The 19,830-nt window shown below is 44.0% G+C and overlaps 2 protein-coding genes across 2 annotated transcripts in view; one reads left to right on the plus strand and one right to left on the minus strand.

Moving 5' to 3' along the window:
* The window catches only part of il17a/f1 (interleukin 17a/f1), a 39,399-nt gene that overhangs the window by 15,802 nt on the left and 3,767 nt on the right, over positions 1–19,830 (plus strand). The gene's annotated exons all lie outside the window — the stretch shown is intronic.
* Positions 7,441–10,992, minus strand: il17a/f2 (interleukin 17a/f2). The gene is made up of 3 exons (XM_017303114.2): positions 10,937–10,992; positions 8,318–8,448; positions 7,441–8,250 (listed from the first exon to the last, which is right to left on the minus strand). Exons 1-3 carry the CDS (start codon positions 10,970–10,972, stop codon positions 8,016–8,018), a joined length of 402 nt encoding a protein of 133 aa, XP_017158603.1. The 5' UTR covers positions 10,973–10,992; the 3' UTR covers positions 7,441–8,015.

Genomic DNA, 19,830 nt, shown 5'->3' on the forward strand with positions numbered 1-19,830 from the left:
GGAGGAAATTGATGACTTTCCTGCCCTACCTGTTACTCCTCTGAAATCGCCAGCACCGAAAAAGGTGTTGTATGAACGCAGCAGCCCGGAGTCTTCTGCTACAAATGAGATAATATCCAGTCTGTCTGCGCTGATAAACGCCCGTTCTGACAACTTAGAGAGCATGGTGACGGAGAACACGCTAAAGATTGAGGGTCTCAAAAAGACTATTGACTTTATATGCGCTGAAGTGAATGATATGAAGGAGAAAGTGAATGACCTGGGAAAAAAAGTAACAAGAGAGGAAGGTCGGGTGGACAACTGCCAGCAGAGGCTTGCTGAGTTGGAAAGATATTCTAGGAGATGGAATCTCAAACTACAAGGAGCTGAAGAAACAGAGAAAGAAGACATACGAAGAAAAGTGATAGAAATCTGCCAGTCAGTTCTACCAGAACATAAACACAAGCTGCCTGATGCTGTCGACACCGTGCACCGACTTGGAGCCAAACGTACAGGAAGCACCAAACCTAGAGGGATCATCATACAGTTCACCTCCAGAGTCCTCAGGGATGCGACATGGAAAGCAGCCAAGACATCTTCGTACCTGAGGGACAACCAACTGAGATTCACTGAGGACCTGTCCAAGGATGACAGAGAACAACGTAATAAACTGTGGCCCTTGATCGACAGAGCCCGCAAGGAAGGCAAGCCAGCTTACTTCGTTGGAGGCCGTGGCTTTATCAGCGGATTAGAAGTCTTCCCTCCTTCCTACTCAACTAAACCTTAGATATGATCATTTTACCTATTCATTTACACATTGAGCTTGGTCTACACTCTGCTTTCATTTTTCGTTCCTTTTTGACATTATATTTTCTCCTTTAGTCAATATATAATTTAGTTTTGAAGACTTTCCTTGTTCTTGTAAGATCCTAAAATACTATAGTTAAACCAAAATAGATGGCATAGTGCTACTTTTCCTTTGTTTCTCTTGTAAATATTTAATCAGGCTACTTACCGCTTTATTACTTAAAGTGTGCAGCTATCGGTCCCCTTTCTTTGTGAACACAACTTTATCTTTAAAAGTTTAGATCTTGTTCTTTATTCTTTGTTACTCTTTTCAAGTAACTTTGTCCGTTTCGTTAGTATCTCTCAATGCCAGGGGGTTGAGACAAACAACTAAACGCAAAGCATTATTCTTATTTGCCAAACAACTTAAAACAGATGTTTGTTTCTTTCAAGAGAGTCATTCTACATCTTCTGATGGTAATTTCTGGAAATCCCAGTGGGGAAATGAAATGTGGTTAAGTCACGGATCTGAGCGCTCCGCTGGTGTCGCCACACTTAAAAATCATTTCTCTGGATCTATTTTACATACTGATTGCGACACTCTAGGTCACTACATCTGCTCAGTAATTGAATGCCTTAACAATACCTTTATTGTAGTTAATATATACGGTTATAATAATATAACGGAAAACAACAAACTATTCGAATCTTTAGAAGACAGACTTACCTTTTGGCTTTCCAAATACCCAAACTCAGTCATCCTAATTGGTGGGGACTTTAACATTGCCTTAGACAATTCAATTGATAGATGGCCTCCGAAGCAGTAGACCTCATACAGTGCAAATTTAAAAAATTTTATGGAGAAATTTAATATTGTAGATATATGGAGAGAAAAATTCCCAGACGACAAAATCTTTACATGGAGCAATAAAATAGGTTCCAGACAATCCCGGATAGATTTTTGGCTTATTTCTAAATGTATTAATAAAGACAATATTGTGGTTAACATACTTGCCTCCCCTCTTACTGATCATAGAGCTGTTCGCATTAGCATCCGAATTTATACTCCTGATAATACACCTTACAAATGTGCTTACTGGAAACTAAATAATTCCTTGCTTAAGCATGAAATAGTTAAAGTTCATATTAATAAATTAATTTTATATTATTGGAATAAGGCTAACAAGGAAAGGTCTTTCTGCAATAATTGGGAACTTTTCAAATTTGAAATTGGCAAATTTTTAAGACATTATGGAAGTCAGATTTCTAAATTCAAGAAAGCTGAGGAGGAAGAAGTCATAAGCAAGATCACCTCCTATTACCTAAAACCCCCAGAAGAAGTTTCAGAGGAAGATAAATTAAATTTAATAGAACAACAGAACAAACTGGATGCCTTGTATAAACACAAGGCTGAAGGCGCCTTCATCAGATCCAGGAAACGATGGCTGGAAGAAGGAGAACTAAATTCTGCTTACTTTTTTAGGCTTGAAAAATACAAATCCAAAATAAACTCTATTTACCAACTAAATATTAATGACACTATCTCCAACAATCCTAAGGAAATTGCAACTTTTTGTTCCAAATTTTACTCTAATCTATACAGCTCAAAATATAATAAAGATATTTCAGTATCTTTTCTTAACAATGTCAAAAATTTAAAAACTATTGATGTAGAAGATAAAAACTACTGTGACAGCCCATTTACAGTGGAGGAAGTTTCTAAATGCATCAATGCACTGAAGGCCAATAAATCCCCCGGCACAGATGGTTTATCTGCTGAGTTTTATCAATCATTCTCTATTCATATAGCTCCATTCCTCTTACAGGTATTTTAGAAAGCGTAGAAAACAACTCTCTCCCTCCCACCCTGACTCAAGGCCTTATAACACTCATTCCAAAACCAAACAAAGACCCACTCTTTATTGATAATTGGAGACCTATAAGTCTACTCAACAATGATTATAAGATTATGGCTTCAATACTTGCTAGCAGAATTAAAGAGGTTTTGGACACAGTTATTGATGAGACACAGTCAGGCTTTATGAGAAACAGACACATCTCTAACAACATTAGACTAGTTCTAGACTTACTTGATTATTCATATTTGGTGCCTGATGAGAGTTTTATTCTTTTCCTGGATTTCTATAAGGCCTTTGACACAATCGAACATCAATTCATTTTTCAATCTTTAAAAAAATTTGGTTTTGGCCCGTTTTTTTGTAACGCTGTCAAAACATTATACTCCAATTGCAATAGTGCTATTAAATTGCCAAACGGCTCCACCCCTAGATTTATCCTAAAACGTGGTATTCGACAAGGATGTCCTGTTTCACCATATTTATTCTTACTTTGCTCTCAAATCCTTACCACTCATGTCTCCAACAGTGCCATACAAGGAATCAGCATAGCTAATAAAGAGCTCATAATCAGCCAGCTGGCTGATGACACTACACTATTTTTAAGGAATGCAAACCAGATCCCTCTGGCCTTAGAGGTGATCAATACTTTTTCCAAGGCCTCCGGTTTATGTTTACATTTAAAAAAATGTGAATTGCTTGCAATAAAGGATTGTCATACTAACAATATTTGCAATATTCCTGTTAAACAAGAAGTTACATATTTAGGAATTTTAATCTCTAAAGACCAGAAATTAAGATGCTCCTCTAATTTGATACCAATTATACAGAAAACCAAAAATAAACTAAACCAGTGGCTTCAGAGGGACTTATCTCTAAAAGGAAGAGTGTTGATTACTAAAGCAGAAGGATTATCCCGACTGACATACGCTGCTCTCCCCTTACATTTAGACAACAAAATCTGTAAAGATATTGATCGTATGCTTCTTAATTTTATATGGAAAAATCGTACACACTATATCAAAAAAACTGTTATTATGAATAATTATGAATCAGGTGGACTTAACTTTCTGGATTTCTCTACCCTAAACAACACATTCAAAATTAAATGGGCTAAACACTTCCTGAAGAATCCAACCTCTGTCTGGAACTTCATACCAGATCACATTTTCTCGCGCTTTGGTGGCTTCAACCTCATCTTAAGTAGTAATTACAATGTTGAGAAACTTCCTGTAAAACTCTCATCTTTCCATAAGCAGGTGCTCTTAGCGTGGATGCTCATCTATAAACATAACTTCTCGCCTCACAAATACCTCATCTGGAACAACAGAGATATTTTATTTAAAAATAGGTCACTCTATCTTGAAACGTGGGTTCAAAATGGGATTCTACTGGTGGCTCAGCTGATTAATAAGGAAGGACGATTAATCAATTATGATGAATTTTGCTCAATATATAATTTTCCAGTTAGTTTCCAGGAATTTTCAATGGTGATCAATGCTATACCTTTGGGCACCTTAATGTTATTTAAAAACACTAATTATAGTCTGTCTGTTCCACCTGGTATCCCTGATCCAGCCGAATCATCTCTGGGTAAAATCTGCTTTTCACTGGAATTTAAGAAAAGCAATGAGAGAATAAATACGCAGATTGTTCCAAGAAATGATTGTTTCTCGCCCAGCTATAACAATTTACTGGAGCCGTTATATCCCAGATATTCACTGGAAAACAGTTTGGATGATCCCCCATAAATACTTAATTATAAACAAGGTGAAGGAAGTGTCATTTAAAATTCTCCATAGAATTTATCCTGCTAAGCACTATATGATAAAATTTAAGAGAGACATAAACACTAATTGCAGTTTCTGTGAGGGCCATCCAGAAACTGTTACGCATCTCTTTTGGCTCTGCTCTTTTACACAAAGGTTCTGGTCAGAATTTAGCAGGTTTATTAATGACCATATTTTACAGAATTTTTCCTTATGCTGGGAAAATGTTTTATTTTGTTTCTATAGGTTCCATAAGAAGGATGCTAAACATTTCTTTATAATAAACCTGCTAATACTCTTTGCTAAATTTTACATTCATAAATGCAAATTTGCTAATAAAACACTTTGTTTCTCTCTTTTTATTAAAGATATGGAACTATATATCAAATCAATAGCAGAATCTACAAATGAAAAGGCTTTAAGGACAATTTCAATTTGTACGTCTTTGCATGTTCTTATCTAACCACCCCTGGCTGTTCTGTTTACTGCTGTTCTGTTTACTGTTGTGTTGTATACTTCACTATGTTATTTTGATGTATACTAATTTAACTTTAATAAAGTTCTTTGAAAATTAAAAAAAAAAAAAAAAAAAGATATAAGAGTTAAGAAATTAGTTGTCCAAAAATCTGCCTGCATAAAATGATCATAAAACGCTTCAGAGTGGAAAAACTCAGCAGGATTTTAAAAAAAGATAGGAGACGAGGCAGTGGCGCAAAAAGTGGGTATGCAGGGTATGCAACGCATAGGGGCGCAGCACCAGAGGGGGCGCCAAAACCCCGTCTGGAGGGGGCGGCGCGCCGATGATGTTTTCCCGTACACTAATGCGCGCCTTACGCTCCTTCACCTCGCGCACATAACGAGGTAAATGTAGCGAGTTTTACCCTTCACGTATCGTCGCCTCGGGGGGGGGGGCGGGGGGGGGGGGGGTGCTGGGTGAGCGTCGCTCCTTCACCCTGACGTCCCGTCCCTCGGTCGGGGGGGGGGGGGGGGGGGGGGCGCCGATCTATGTTTTTGCATCCACCTGAATAATGTGTAGTTGCGCCACTGAGACGAGGAGAAGTTCATAATTATTCATCTAAACATCCCATAAGAGCCATAAAACAAGGTCTGTGTCACGGTGTGACCACTAGGTGTCACTGTGGTTCAATACACATGGAGCCTCTGCTGACCAGGTTCGCTCCTGTTTGAGTCAGTGGCATGTTGGTTAGATTAACTAGTGACCGGTGGATCCACTGTGAGCAACAAATGGACCAACTGCAGAAATGCTTCCTCAGGTCAAACAAACAGAAAACCAACATTTCAGTAAAATATTATTCCACCAAGTTTAGCTAAAGTTCTGCAGGCGACCCAAGATGAAAACGATTTCTAAATACTTTTAAAATACTTTTTTATTGTTTCAATTTCAAAGTGATGTGTAAATCTGTGACGTTTTAACAGAATAATTACTAAAGATGTCAGTGATGTTATCAGCTATTTCAAGCAAGTGATGACTTGACACAAAGTTACTTCAAGAATTACTCAGATTTACTAACCGGGACAAAAACCGAGACGTCTCAAATTTACTGGTGAGGAAAATTAATGGATGGAACATTAATTTGCATTAATTTTCCATGCAAATTAATTGTAAGTCTGACGTCATTTATACCGGTCAGAATGTAATTAGAGACTGAAAACATGATTAGAGACCCAGTTTCAGATATCTGGAACGGAAATGTGGTGAAGCTGATAAAGATACAGGCTTCAGGTGTCCCATCATCATCATCACCATCATCATCATCATCATCATCATCATCATCAGCTGCAGGTCTGAACATCCAATCAGCTTCTTGTTTCTGTCCCTTTATTCGCCTTAAAGCTCATTATATGAAAATGAATCCTGACCCGAACCAGCGAACCGTGAAGTTTGGTTTTCACTGAGCGGTGAGTGAAATGGGGGCTGCTTATAGCTAATGCTAACTAGTTTGGGCTAGCATGTGCAGCTAATGCTAGTATCTGTATTTTGAGTTTGATTGGTGGGCTAAATGTTGGATGGTCATCACATCCATCCCCTCTTGATTCTAAGCAAACGTGTAATATTTGATGGTAATCCCATCAGATTTCATTTCCACAGTCGTTTCCTTCACGGCGGGGCTGCCGGGCGGCTCGTTTGGTCTTTTTCTTATCAGAAAGTTTTCCAGTTTGGTCTCGCTATGCTATGCTATGCTATGCTACCTTGAGAACCAAGGCTAGCATAGCTTCACTGGCAGCCATTTGGAAAGTGAGAAGGAGATGTAGTATGTAAATCAGTTATTTTAAAAAAGATTTTATTTTTAAAGTGATTGAAAAACAGAACAAAATAATGATAAAATGTTTAAGATTGAAAATTCATTGGCTTTTATTTACCTCATTTCCTGCCAACTTTCTGAGGCCCGCACAGCGCCCCCTGGCGGCCATACTTTAAAAGAACAAACCACTTTCTATAGTTCTGCCTTAAAGCTTTGCAATGTTTTCACAAAACTCCTGTTAACTTATATTTTTTGCTGTTTTTATTGAATATTACAGCATCGTTGAGCCCCTGCGTGTCTCTCAGGAGATTAAGAATTTATGTATCTATGAAAAATATCCAGCTTGGCTACAGGTCTGTTCACAGCTGTACAGTATTTTCCAGGTTATGAAGAATTCCTCTAGACGTGTAGATCTCCAGTTTCTCTCCAGTTTCTCTCCATTTTCTCTCCAGTTTTCCTTTAAAGCCTGAACCAAAGCAGCGAACCTGCTGGAAAACCGAGTTTAAAGGAAGCTGCTTACAGCCTCGCGGGATTTGCTTCCCCCTGCTGGTGGTTCCGTGTTACTGTAATAAAGTTCTGCTGTAGTTACGTTTTAATGTAATAAATATAATAATTCAACCAACAGCCAGTCAGTGAAACCAGAAGATATGAGAGAAAAGGAAAACCTCAAATCAACCGATAAACCCAAAGAACCAGAACCGGTTCAGAACCGGTTCAGAACCAGAACCGGTTCTGAACCGGTTCAGAACCGGTTCAGAACCGGTTCAGAACCTGACGCTAACAAACAGAACTGGATGGATTTTATTCACATTTCTTCAGTTTATTTGTATGAAATTAAAGAATTAAAAAACATTCAAACAGAACTTCAGCTGGACCAGAACCAGAACCGGATTAGAACCCAAATAAAGATTCAACATCTTTATATTTTCCAGCATTTCTGTTCAGAAAGAGTCCAAAGGATCTGAATAATAAACAGAACATTTTAGAATCAGAACCACAAACAGAACCGAGTTCAGCGAGGAATGGGAAAATCTGCGGTTCTGAACCATAAAGGTTCAGAACCGGGCCGGACGACGGCGGTTCTGTCCGAGTCCGTGTTCATAAATTTGATCAGAACCAGAAAATATCGGTATCTATGGAAACGCAGAGCTCAGAGGAGGAAGAGGAGCCGTCAGAGTTCTGAACAGAACGGATCGGAACCAGGAGGACCGGACCTCAGAGGAACCGGGTCGAACCAGAACATCAAACTGGATTCAGAACCGTTTCCATCAAACTACTCAACCATAGAGTTCTGGTTCTGGTACTGGTCGGTGCTGGTTCCGGTCTCTAATTCTGCTCGGTTCCGGTTCTGGTTCCGGTCTCTAGTTCTGCTCGGTGCTGGCCCGGACGCAGGTGCAGCCCACTGCCACTGAGAGGTAGGAGGCGTTGTAGCAGCGGCTGCCCTCCATCCGGGTCAGAACCAGAATGTTCTGGTGGATCGGGACAGAGTTCCAGTCGTGTTCTCCCTCCTGACCCGGTTTGGGTCCGGAGCAGAACTTGGTGCTGCAGCTGGCCTCCCAGATGGTGGACGGGATCCGGTTCTTCACCGTGCTGGACCTGCAGGGGCAGAGGGCAGCGTCAGAACCAGAACCAGGACCGGAACCAGAGGTTCTGCTGGACCCACCTCCAGCTCCACGGCGACAGCGAGCGCTGATGGACGTTCCCGTTTCCTCCAGCCGGAGGAACGTCGGAGAAAACCAGCGTGGAGTCACAGGGCAGCTGCCCGGAGATTACCCACAATGCACTGCACAGGACCTGAGGGGCACAGAGCGGGGTCAGCTGGGCCAGAACCAGAACCAGAACCTGGACCTGGACCAGGGCCAGAACCTGGACCAGGACCAGAACCAGAACCTGGACCAGAACCAGGACCAGAACCAGAACCTGGACCAGGACCTGGACCAGAACCTGGACCAGAACCAGGACCTGGACCAGGACCAGAACCAGGACCTGAACCAGAACCAGAACCAGAACCTGGACCTGGACCTGGACGGTATTAATGGTATTCATCTCCAAACTCAGACTATTTTTACAGTTTCCAATTAAACACAAATATCAGCAGACCAACCGGGTCCGACCTGGTCTGACCCGGTCCGGCCCGGTCCAAGACGACCAGAACATCGAACCGTTCTCCGAGTTTCAGTGCAAAAATCTCCAACTGAACCAAATGGGAGAGAAATACTTTGGTAAGATTTAGTGCTTTTGCAGTGAAACGGGTCGGACCGGGTCCAGATGGGTCGGACCGGGTCCGAACGGGTCGGACTGGTCCAGAAGGGTCAGACCGGGTTCAAACGGGTCGGACCCGGTCCGACCCGTTTGAACCCGGTCCGACCCATCTGGACCCGGTTGGGCAGACGCTCTCCGACTGCTTGTCTCCACAGCTGGCGCTGCATCCTGAGACCTTCCTGGCAGAAAGTAAGTACACCCTCCTTCAGGCTGGATGCATCGAGGCTCAACAATAATTTAATAGAAACTAAAATCTTTCAGAACAAAATCCCAGAGAATCACGGATGAAGTGAAATCCATAAATCTATCGATCTGAGTTCTGATTGAAATAAGCCAATAATGATATTAAACCAATGATTTAATGAAATCAGCTATTGATCTCAGATTCGGTAATAAGACATTTAATCTGATCACTTAATGACTAGTTAATCTATAACTCCATCATTAATATTTTTATCTCATTTATTTGTTTATGCTTCATATTTCTATATTATTTCCTCGCCTGTCTGACCTCATGTCATCGGTTGCTGTTCAGTCGGAGTTTGGTTTTGCCAACATTCCTGTCCAGAGCCGGATCCAGAAGGCCGGGGGCCGGAACCCGCCTGGGGCCGGAACCCACCTGGGGCCAGAACCCGCCGGGGGCCACAACCCACCTGGGGCCGGAACCCGCCTGGGGCCGGAACCCACCTGGGGCCGGAACCCGCCTGGGGCCAGAACCCGCCGGGGGCCTCAGCTTTAAAACATAGCTTTCATATTTAGCTTTAACATTTAGTTGTCATATTTAGCTTTAACATTTAGTTGTCATATTTAGCTTTAACATTTAGCTGTCATATTTAGCTTTAACATTTAGCTGTCATATTTAGCTTTAACATTTAGCTGTCATATTTAGCTTTAACATTTAGCTGTCATATTTAGCTTTAACATTTAGCTGTCATATTTAGCTTTAACATTTAGCTGTCATATTTAGCTTTAACATTTAGTTGTCATATTTAGCTTTAACATTTAGCTGTCATATTTAGCTTTAACATTTAGCTGTCATATTTAGCTTTAACATTTAGCTGTCATATTTAGCTTTAACATTTAGCTGTCATATTTAGCTTTAACATTTAGCTGTCATATTTAGCTTTAACATTTAGCTGTCATATTTAGCTTTAACATTTAGCTGTCATATTTAGCTTTAACATTTAGTTGTCATATTTAGCTTTAACATTTAGCTGTCATATTTAGCTTTAACATTTAGCTGTCATATTTAGCTTTAACATTTAGCTGTCGTATTTAGCTTTAACATTTAGTTGTCGTATTTAGCTTTAACATTTAGCTGTCGTATTTAGCTTTAACATTTAGCTGTCGTATTTAGCTTTAACATTTAGCTGTCATATTTAGCTTTAACATTTAGCTGTCATATTTAGCTTTAACATTTAGCTGTCGTATTTAGCTTTAACATTTAGCTGTCGTATTTAGCTTTAACATTTAGCTGTCGTATTTAGCTTTAACATTTAGTTGTCATATTTAGCTTTAACATTTAGCTGTCATATTTAGCTTTAACATTTAGCTGTCATATTTAGCTTTAACATTTAGCTGTCATATTTAGCTTTAACATTTAGCTGTCATATTTAGCTTTAACATTTAGTTGTCATATTTAGCTCGGATGTTGGTCTAAATCTCCGGTTTTAGCCACGTTTGATATCTGGACGATATATGTTAATAAAAATCCCAAAATATGAATTTGACTCACCTGCTGTCGGCCTGTTAGCTTTATATAAAGTATGATGTTTGAGCCGCCCAAAGCGTGGCGGCCCTGGGCTACTGCCCTTCCTAAAGCCCGGTTGGTTCCTGACCCGGTTCTGGTACTTTCTGTCTTATGAATCTTAATCTTAGCGTCATCCTGAGCTCTAAACACAGCAGCTGTTTTCCAGCTCTAGGTTCCTTCAGAACCAGAAGCGGGTCTGGGCTCCCTCCCTGACAGAACCGAACGGCGTCAGCCACAGAGCAGTCAGAGTTCGGCAGCCATGATTCTCACCAGCAGCGTGTCGGCGGCGCGGCGAAGCAGCAGCATGTCGGCTCCTCTGTGTTCTGGTCAGGTTCTGATTCATCTGCTGTCAGATCAGCTTATTTATGACCATCAGATCTGATCTGGGGTCAGATAACCGATCGGGGAGATTCCTCCTATCAGAGCGTCCATCTGATAAAGCTGATCAACTTCCTGTCTGCTGATTAGCATCTATCTGTGAGAAAAACCCAAAAACAGAGAAACTCCTACAGACTGAGTCACAGCAGAGCACATCATCCAGCATCCATCCATCATGCATCCATCCATCCAGCATCCATCCATCATGCATCCAACCATCCATCAGAGCCTGCTGCCCCGGCGCTGATGGAGGATTGGATCCTGCCGGTTCTGATCATCTGGATCAATGACCCAGATCCTGAAGCCTCTGATCTCTGACTCTGTGACAGTCAGCATGATGCTGACGCTGCCGATTCCAGAAGCCGAGGATCGTCTCGCCCATTTGTCCTGGTTTCACCCCAGCGGCACCGATCGGAACGCATCGGAACCCATCAGAACCAATCAGAACCAATCAGAACCGCCGACTCTCAGCAGAAACAAGATAAAATAATATGCTCTAAAGATCTGAGGAGGATCTCCTGCTGGTTAATGCCGGCAAGCTGCTGCTGCTCAGCAAAGACCCCAAGATAGCAGGTTAAAGGTTAAAGGTCATCACACAGAAAGCCTCTCTCTAGAAACAAGATGGCCGCCGGCCTGAGGTTGGTAGAGCCACATCTGGATGCAGAGCAGATGAGACCAGAGCAGAAACGTTGGACCAAGATGGAGGAAACCAGCAGCTCAGGAGAAGCCGACGCTGTCAGGCATGGTGGTGGCAGAGTGATGGTGTGGGCCTGACTGACTCCCACAGGCCTGCAGTTCCTGACTGGACCAGTCACAGCAGCTCATCGGCAGCAGACACAGTGGCCTAGTCGAAGTCCAGACTCAAGCTGATTGAAATGCCGTGGTGGGACCTTTAGAGAGGTGAGGAGGATCCGAACCAACACCAGGAAGAAGATCGGACCACGGTTCTTCCACAGAGAGAACAGGAAGTCAGACTGCAGGGTTCTGGACCAGGGTTCTGGATCTGGACCAGGGTTCTGGATCTGGACCAGGGTTCTGGATCTGGACCTGCGTTCTGGATCTGGACCCGGGTTCTGGATCTGGACCCGGGTTCTGGATCTGGACCAGGGTTCTGGATCTGGACCAGGGTTCTGGATCTGGACCGGTGTTCTGGATCTGGACCGGTGTTCTGGATCTGGACCGGCGTTCTGGATCTGGACCAGGGTTCTGGATCTGGACCGGGGTTCTGGATCTGGACCAGGGTTCTGGATCTGGACCGGTGTTCTGGATCTGGACCAGGGTTCTGGATCTGGACCAGGGTTCTGTCAGATCATCAGATGCTGCCTGCGCATTAAGACGTCTGTCGGTTCAGCAAACACAACAAGTTACGACAAAAATAAGTCAATAAACTGTTTTGATGACTGGATAGAAGTTTATTTAAAGCAGGAGGAGCTAAAACTGCAGCCACTACAACACACACCGTGAAACTGGATGTCAGACAGCTGCTAATAAAGTATGACGATCTGACGGAGCACCGGGTCTTGGACCTGGACGTTTCCCCGGACTGGACCGAGACTCCAGGAGACAGACTGTCCCCCAGACGAAGAAAACATGGACAGATGTTTGGAGCATCTCTTCACCTCGTGTCTGTTTTTAAGACACAGTTGGTGATTTTCAAAGTAAAATCTCAGCTGATGGCTGACAGATGGGGTTGACGTTTAGACGGTCAGCTTCGTTCCCAAAGGTCAAAGTGTCGAACGCAGCAGCAGCCAAACGAGATCCGGCTTTTCCTCTGCAGAGGAGCCCACTCCGATCTGTACACCCCAAACAAAATCCCACCGGTTCCACTTCCACCTGTGGAAATACATCTGATAGTTTTCAAAGTGACATCTTTACCGCCCCCAACACAGCGCCGCAGGGCGGCGGCCATCTTTACCGCCCCCAACACAGCGCCGCAGGGCGGCGGCCATCTTTACCGCCCCCAACACAGCGCCGCAGGGCGGCGGCCATCTTTACCGCCTCCAACACAGCGCCGCAGGGCGGCGGCCATCTTTACCGCCTCCAACACAGCGGCGCAGGGCGGCGGCCATCTTTACCGCCCCCAACACAGCGCCGCAGGGCGGCGGCCATCTTTACCGCCCCCAACACAGCGCCGCAGGGCGGCGGCCATCTTTACCGCCCCCAACACAGCGGCGCAGGGCGGCGGCCATCTTTACCGCCTCCAACACAGCGCCGCAGGGCGGCGGCCATCTTTACCGCCTCCAACACAGCGGCGCAGGGCGGCGGCCATCTTTACCGCCTCCAACACAGCGCCGCAGGGCGGCGGCCATCTTTACCGCCCCCAACACAGGGCCGCAGGGCGGCGGGCATCTTTACCGCCCCCAACACAGCGCCGCAGGGCGGTGACTGCGTTCTTCTTCTGCACATCCTTTGGGTCGTGTGGCTGCGGTCGGGTTTAATTAGTAAAATGGAAAAAGAAAATCCGATTCCTGCCAAACCGGAGCTTGAAGTCTGCGGTGTGAACGCAGTAAATCACAGCTGGATCGTGATCATTGTCTAGTTACCATCGTGATTAAAGCTGTTTGTGGAGCGGTTTGATGGAACTACGTGGATCTATATAGATCTAGATAGATAGTTTATTGTTCAAATGTGTGACTGGAGCAGCTGAACATTTTGTTCACAAGTGAAGCTATTTTTTCAGTCCAGACTGAGTCGCTGCAGTAGTTCGTGTTGCCGCGCGGCGCGGCGCGGCGCGGCGCGGCGCTTCCTGTCAGCCCCTCAGCTGGTTTCTGCTTCATGCTGACTTCCTTATCGGTACTACACATCTGCTGGTTGCTCTGCTGCCGCAGCGCTTTGGTCCGTCTGACTGAGATCAGGAAAGTTCATCTGATCTTATCTTCACCTGCCCGTGGGAGTCTGAACTGAGGTGACTGCTGTGGCCACGCCCCCCGCGGTGATGTCACAGCTTGGATGTGGTCGCTCTGAGGTCGGAGCACAGATGATCTCAGCATCTTTTCTCTGACCTGCTTTAATGTGCAGCAGGAATTATCTGATAAATCATCAGGTTTACAGGAACTGCGTACTTCACCGTCGCCTAGGAAACGGCATCCAGCGGTGATTCGTCAGCGCTCCTCTTCCTGGAGAGCCGAGCAGATGCAGCTTCAGCAGCAGGCAGAAGCTGCTGCTCATGTCGCTGATGACCACCGAAGGCCAATCAGGGGGGGGAGGCCAATCAGCGGGACCCTCCCCCTCCTCCCCCCCACTGATTGGCGGCGTTAGAGTCCCGTTAACGCAACAGGACTTTGGTTTGGTTCTGTTGGACTCTTTGGTTCGGTTGAGCAGAAACAGGCAGTAGATCTGAGGTTCATTCAATGTAACAGAACGTTGAGTCAGAACCTCCACGGTCCAAACAGGTTTCCAGAACCACACGGTTCTGTTGGGTCATTACGTTATTTTACATATTTATATAAAAACCGGCTGCACAGTGGTGCAGTGGGTAGAGCTGTTGCCTTGCAGCAAGAAGGTTCTGGGTTCGATTCCTGGCCCCGGTCTTTCTGCATGGAGTCTCCATGTTCTCCCTGCATGGTGGGTTTTCTCCAGGTACTCCAGTTTCCTCCCACAGTCCAGAAACATGACTGTCAGGTTAACTGGTCTCTCCAGATTGGCCCTAGGTGTGTGTGTGTGTGTGTGTGTGTGTGTGTGTGTGTGTGTGTGTGTGTGTGTGTGTGTGTGTTGCCCTGCGACAGACTGGTGACCTGTCCAGGTGACCCCGCCTCACGCCCAGAACGTTAGCTGGAGAGGAACCAGCACTTCCTGACCCACTGAGGGACCAGGAGTTAGAAGATGGATGGATGGATGGTATAAAAACCAATTAAAACTTTTCTGCTGTAACATTCAGACGTTTCATCGAAGCAGAAAATCATCATAATTACAGTAAAGTTGAGAGAGCAGAGAGAGTTCTGCTTCGGGTCCAAGTGAACTGAAGGAACACTGGCCTCTACAGGCGGAGAGCGGAACTGCAGGTTTATGTTCCGTCTGATGGGTCCAAACCAGAGGTTCTGGTTCTGTTGGGGGAAGACAGACGTCATTCTGTGAACCTTTAAACGTCTTCAGAAAAGGATTATTTTAGTTTATCAGTAATATCAGAAATTGTGGAGTACGCACTATTCAGATCAACATTAAACACAGAATCAGAATAACTACGAACTTGGAATCCAGAAATACTTAACAGGAACGTCTCTGCTTAGTTTATATGACTTTAACCCAGAAAAGGATTTAGATCAGTGACTCTGTAGCTTATTTTATCAGAAACTGTAGAGTTTCACTACTTAGAAATGAATTTAGAAACTTGGCCTGAACAGGAGAACTTAGTTCACATTCTGTACAACTTTAGATCCGTTTTCTTTCCTTTGGTTTGTTATTTTGTTTGTATTTCCTTTTAATTCATGTAAAGCACCTTGAATGACCTTGTTGCCGAAAATGTGCTGTATAAATAAAATAAATTTTTGTATAAATAAAATGACCTTCAGGACTCATAAAGTCTGAACTCCAGTCAGACTGAAAACGGCTTCAACTAAATGAACACAAACATAATTATTACAGGAACTTTTACTGAGTTTGACGGTTGTGAAGTTTCACTTGTTTTTGATTTAATTCAGAAATTAAAGATCATCAAGAGACACGTTTTCTAACTTCAATCTGAGTTGTTCAAATTTAATACTGTAAATAAAAATAATCCTGTTAAATTATGCAACCAAGCTTTCCTCAACTAGTTGAACAGGAAAACTTTTCTGTATTATTTTCATTACTGAGTTATGATAATTCATAGCTAGGATTCGATTCCTTCATCCAGTTTGCATGAACATTTTATTAAACATCGACTGAAATCTGCTCACATTTATTTTAATCAAAGTAAAACAACAACCTGCTGCTAGGCATTCTGGGAAATGGTCGCGATTCCCGCCTTTTAAGTTTTTTAAAGTGATAATTTAGAGACATAACAAAATTAATAAATAGTTAACATAACTGATTTTGTCTTTCACAAACAGTTCAAAATGTAAAACTTGTGACATTTCCTTAACTCAAAGACAGACAGCTGGTCGTATTCCTGTTACATTTACTAAAGTAACGTTTTGGTAAAAATCATGCAGAACTTTTACCTGAGTTATGAAATATTAATTTCAGTAAATATTCAGTGAGTTCTTCACAAACTTTCACCAAACACAAACCTGCAGCTTCTGCTTCAGAAACGGAGAAAAATATTTTGTAGTTATGTTATTTATACTATTTTCATTTTGGACTTTAAAACACTAAAATTTCCACTTTATTTTCTGATCCGTTTGATGTAATTTTAAAATATTGATTATTTGATTAATTACTCAGCATTTTTACCAAATACTTTTTTACTCGTGAGTATAAATATGTTGAAGTAGAGCGACTTTTACAATTGTTAGGTCCCTCTGCTTAAGTCACCAGGTGACCTTTGACCCCATCCAATCACCGAACAGCTGCTGAGAGCAGATCAATGTGTGGATGAAGTTATTAAAGAGGAACAATCTAGAGTTACAGATCTAGAGTCAATGCACAGCTTCAGTTTGTCCAGCTGGAAACCAGAGATCAGGCTGACCTCTGACCTCTGACCTCCAGAGCCACATGAAGCCGGTTCCTCAGTGGACCTTCTGGCACCTGCAGAACATTTCAGAACCAGAAGACGAAAGTCTGAGACCAGAGAAACTTTGATTCCTGCAACAGGTCAGAGGGACAAACCAACGACCCAGAACCTGCTGCTGGTCCAGAACCTGCTGGTCCAGAACCTGCTGGTCCAGAACCCTGCTGGTCCATAACCTGCTGGTCCAGAACCTGCTGGTCCAGAACCTGCTGGTCCAGAACCCTGCTGCTGGTCCTGAACCCTGCTGGTCCAGAACCCTGCTGATCCATAACCTGCTGGTCCAGAACCTGCTGGTCCAGAACCCTGCTGGTCCAGAACCTGCTGGTCCATAACCTGCTGGTCCAGAACCTGCTGGTCCAGAACCCTGCTGATCCATAACCTGCTGGTCCAGAACCTGCTGGTCCAGAACCCTGCTGATCCATAACCTGCTGGTCCAGAACCTGCTGGTCCAGAACCTGCTGGTCCATAACCCTGCTGCTGGTCCAGAAACTGCTGGTCCAGAACCCTGCTGGTCCAGAACCCTGCTGGTCCAGAACCTGCTGGTCCATAACCCTGCTGCTGGTCCAGAAACTGCTGGTCCAGAACCCTCCTGGCTCAGTTCCTGGGTGGGTTCAGTTCTGCGGCGCTGCTCGGTTCCTGGATGTCAGCGGCGGTTTGTGGTGAGCGCAGAAAGCCCCTCCTCCGGCTGTGAGGGTGTTTCCAGGCAGCAGCTCAAGTCCTAGAAAGAAGTTCTGTGTGACCCGGTTAGCGGAGGATGACATCATGTTTGTGTTTCTACAGCCGGCTGACGCCTCACGCTAAGGTCCGATTACCAGCCCGTCTGCTCCTCCTCCTCACATTTGATCTTCTGTTCATCTAAACATTTTAAACTGCAGGTCGTGATCTCAGAATCACCAGCAGGTCCAGGAGATCCTTCAGCTTCATGAAGGTTTTAACCCAGCAGAAAGTATTCACACCCTGCTGTCATCCTCCCCACCAGCAGCCAGCGCAGAGCTAACTCCAAGCTAATTATTTAGCTAGTTCAGAAATAAAGATTTAGCTCCATTTCATTACTTTTCTCAAATAATTGCTGTCATTTATGTACATGCCTCCAGTTTTTTGGTTTATTTTGTTGATCTATCAGTGCTGTATAAGTTCTTTCCTTTTTCTTTCTTTATGTAAAAAAATTCAAAATACCTAATGAACACAATATTTAAAAAAAAAAACATTTAGCTCCGTATATGGTGAACAAGCTAATTATTTAACTGTAAACCAAATATTTAGCTCTGAGCTGGTTAAATATGTAGTTAGCTGCAGGCTAACTAACATGTAGCTAATATGCAAATTCACTTGCCAAAAAGCAGAAGCTAAACTTTATAATTGCTGTTAAATTGTGTCTTCTGTGTATTTGTATGTTTTCTGGACTTCCTGTTGGTAGACGGCGGTGAATGCATGGTGAGGATTTTAAAACTGAGTCAGGCAGCATGGAGACATAAACACAACAAACTGGTGAAAGTCCTTAAAAGGCTGCAGGTTTGGTCTGAGGCCCCCAGCAGCAGCACGCAGCGCCGGCGGCAGGAAGTCTGAGATCAGAGATAAACTGCAGCAACGGCTCTGAATGGAAGCAGGTCAGAGAGGAGCTGACAGCGTGGGCAGCGCAACGCAGCACAACGCAGCACACAAGTGATGATGCAGCAACCTGAGCCTGCTGAGTCACAGCATGCCTGGAAACCGGGTCAGAGAGTCAGCAGGCTGCGTCCTGGGGCCTCAACCTGGGGGTCCTGGAACCTGGGGGCCCCAGGGCCTCAGCCTGGGGGCCCTGCAGGGATTCTGCATCAGGATCAACCCAGGGGTCCTGGAGCAGCCGGGGTCAGGATCAGGATCCTCACAGGGATCAGTCAGAGATCCTCAGTGGGGCCTCCAGGGGCCCTGCAGAGCCAGCGGGCCCCCAGTCCGGCCCTCTGCGCTCAGCATCCAGCAGACCAACATGGAACCTCTGACATGAAGTGAGATCATGATGTGAGTCAGAACCGAAACCTTCACATTATCTCCTTCTGAAATCTGCATCAGAAACGATCTGCATCCGCCAGAATATTCCCTGAGAGAGAGAGAGAGGGGGGGGGGCATGTCCGTCCTGCAGCAGCAGAACCAGAACCGGGCCTGGACTCCACAGTTTGTGTTAAATCTTTTCTGCAGAAACGTTCTGCGGCTCTGACATTTTCTCCTACTGCTCTCCAGCTGTGTTACCTGCTGCTTTCAGCACCTTGTTTTACTTCTTAGCCGTTAAAAAGCCTGAGCTGCTGATTCTGATTTTATTTTTATCTGAAATTTTACTGAATAAAGCTGTATTTCCTCCTTCAGCCCACTGGCTGCCATGTTGACACCTTGAGATGCCATGAGACCTAAATCCTGAACATCATGGCATGGAGAGCATCCCAGTTTTCTATGTCTGGCATATAACCATTCATTTTATCTGTTAAACTGGTTCTACTGGTCCTGTGTCCAGACAGAGGGATAATCAGTAGCCCAGCATCAGGACCTGTTTGTTCTGAAGATCCTGCAGCTTCTCTTCCTAACATGGCGCCTCCTCACCCTGACTCTCACACTGACAGGAGGAACCACAGAGCTCTGTTAGGTTAAAGCTCATCTTCTGAAGTTGGGATGTTTTTCCTCCAACAGTATCCAGAGGAATCACCTCAAACCAGATGTTGGACTGGATTTTATTTCATTTGTGAATGTTAGAGTTTCAACAGTGGAGCTATAAAGGTTGAACAAGGTTATTATTTTGGAGAAAATCTCATCAACATCAATATTTCCACTAAATAAGAGGCAAAAATAAAAGTTTGATAAGGAAAAAGCCTCTCAGACTCTGAGCTCAAAGCACCAAACTATATTTTATATTAGACGATTAATGTCACATAATTATGGCGGTAGAAGCCATTAGTTTGTTAAATACTGAATGAAACATATTTACCGTGTTTGATGTTTGTTGTAAATGACGTAAACTCACAAAGATCGAGGTCATTAGTCCAAGTTTGTGTTTATTGAACGTTCAGAAACTACAGCGGCTGTAAAGGTCAAAGGTGAAACAACCTGAACAGGTGATCAGCTCTAAACCAGTCGCACCTTTTTACTCTCTCGGTCATTAAGCACAGCCGTT

Source organism: Poecilia reticulata, chromosome 3 (genome assembly GCF_904066995.2).
Source record: "Poecilia reticulata chromosome 3, P_reticulata-male-v2, whole genome shotgun sequence".
Lineage (NCBI taxonomy): Eukaryota > Metazoa > Chordata > Actinopteri > Cyprinodontiformes > Poeciliidae > Poecilia > Poecilia reticulata.

What these genes read in the sequence shown, in the direction of transcription:
- il17a/f2 (XM_017303114.2), bottom strand. Translation starts at nt 10,972, where the DNA reads ATGCTGCTGCTTCGCCGCGCCGCCGACACGCTGCTG. An exon ending in GCGCCGCCGACACGCTGCTG is followed by an intron (nt 8,449 to 10,936) that starts GTGAGAATCATG and finishes TGTGCCCCTCAG; the next exon opens with GTCCTGTGCAGTGCATTGTG. An exon ending in CTGTCGCCGTGGAGCTGGAG is followed by an intron (nt 8,251 to 8,317) that starts GTGGGTCCAGCA and finishes CTGCCCCTGCAG; the next exon opens with GTCCAGCACGGTGAAGAACC.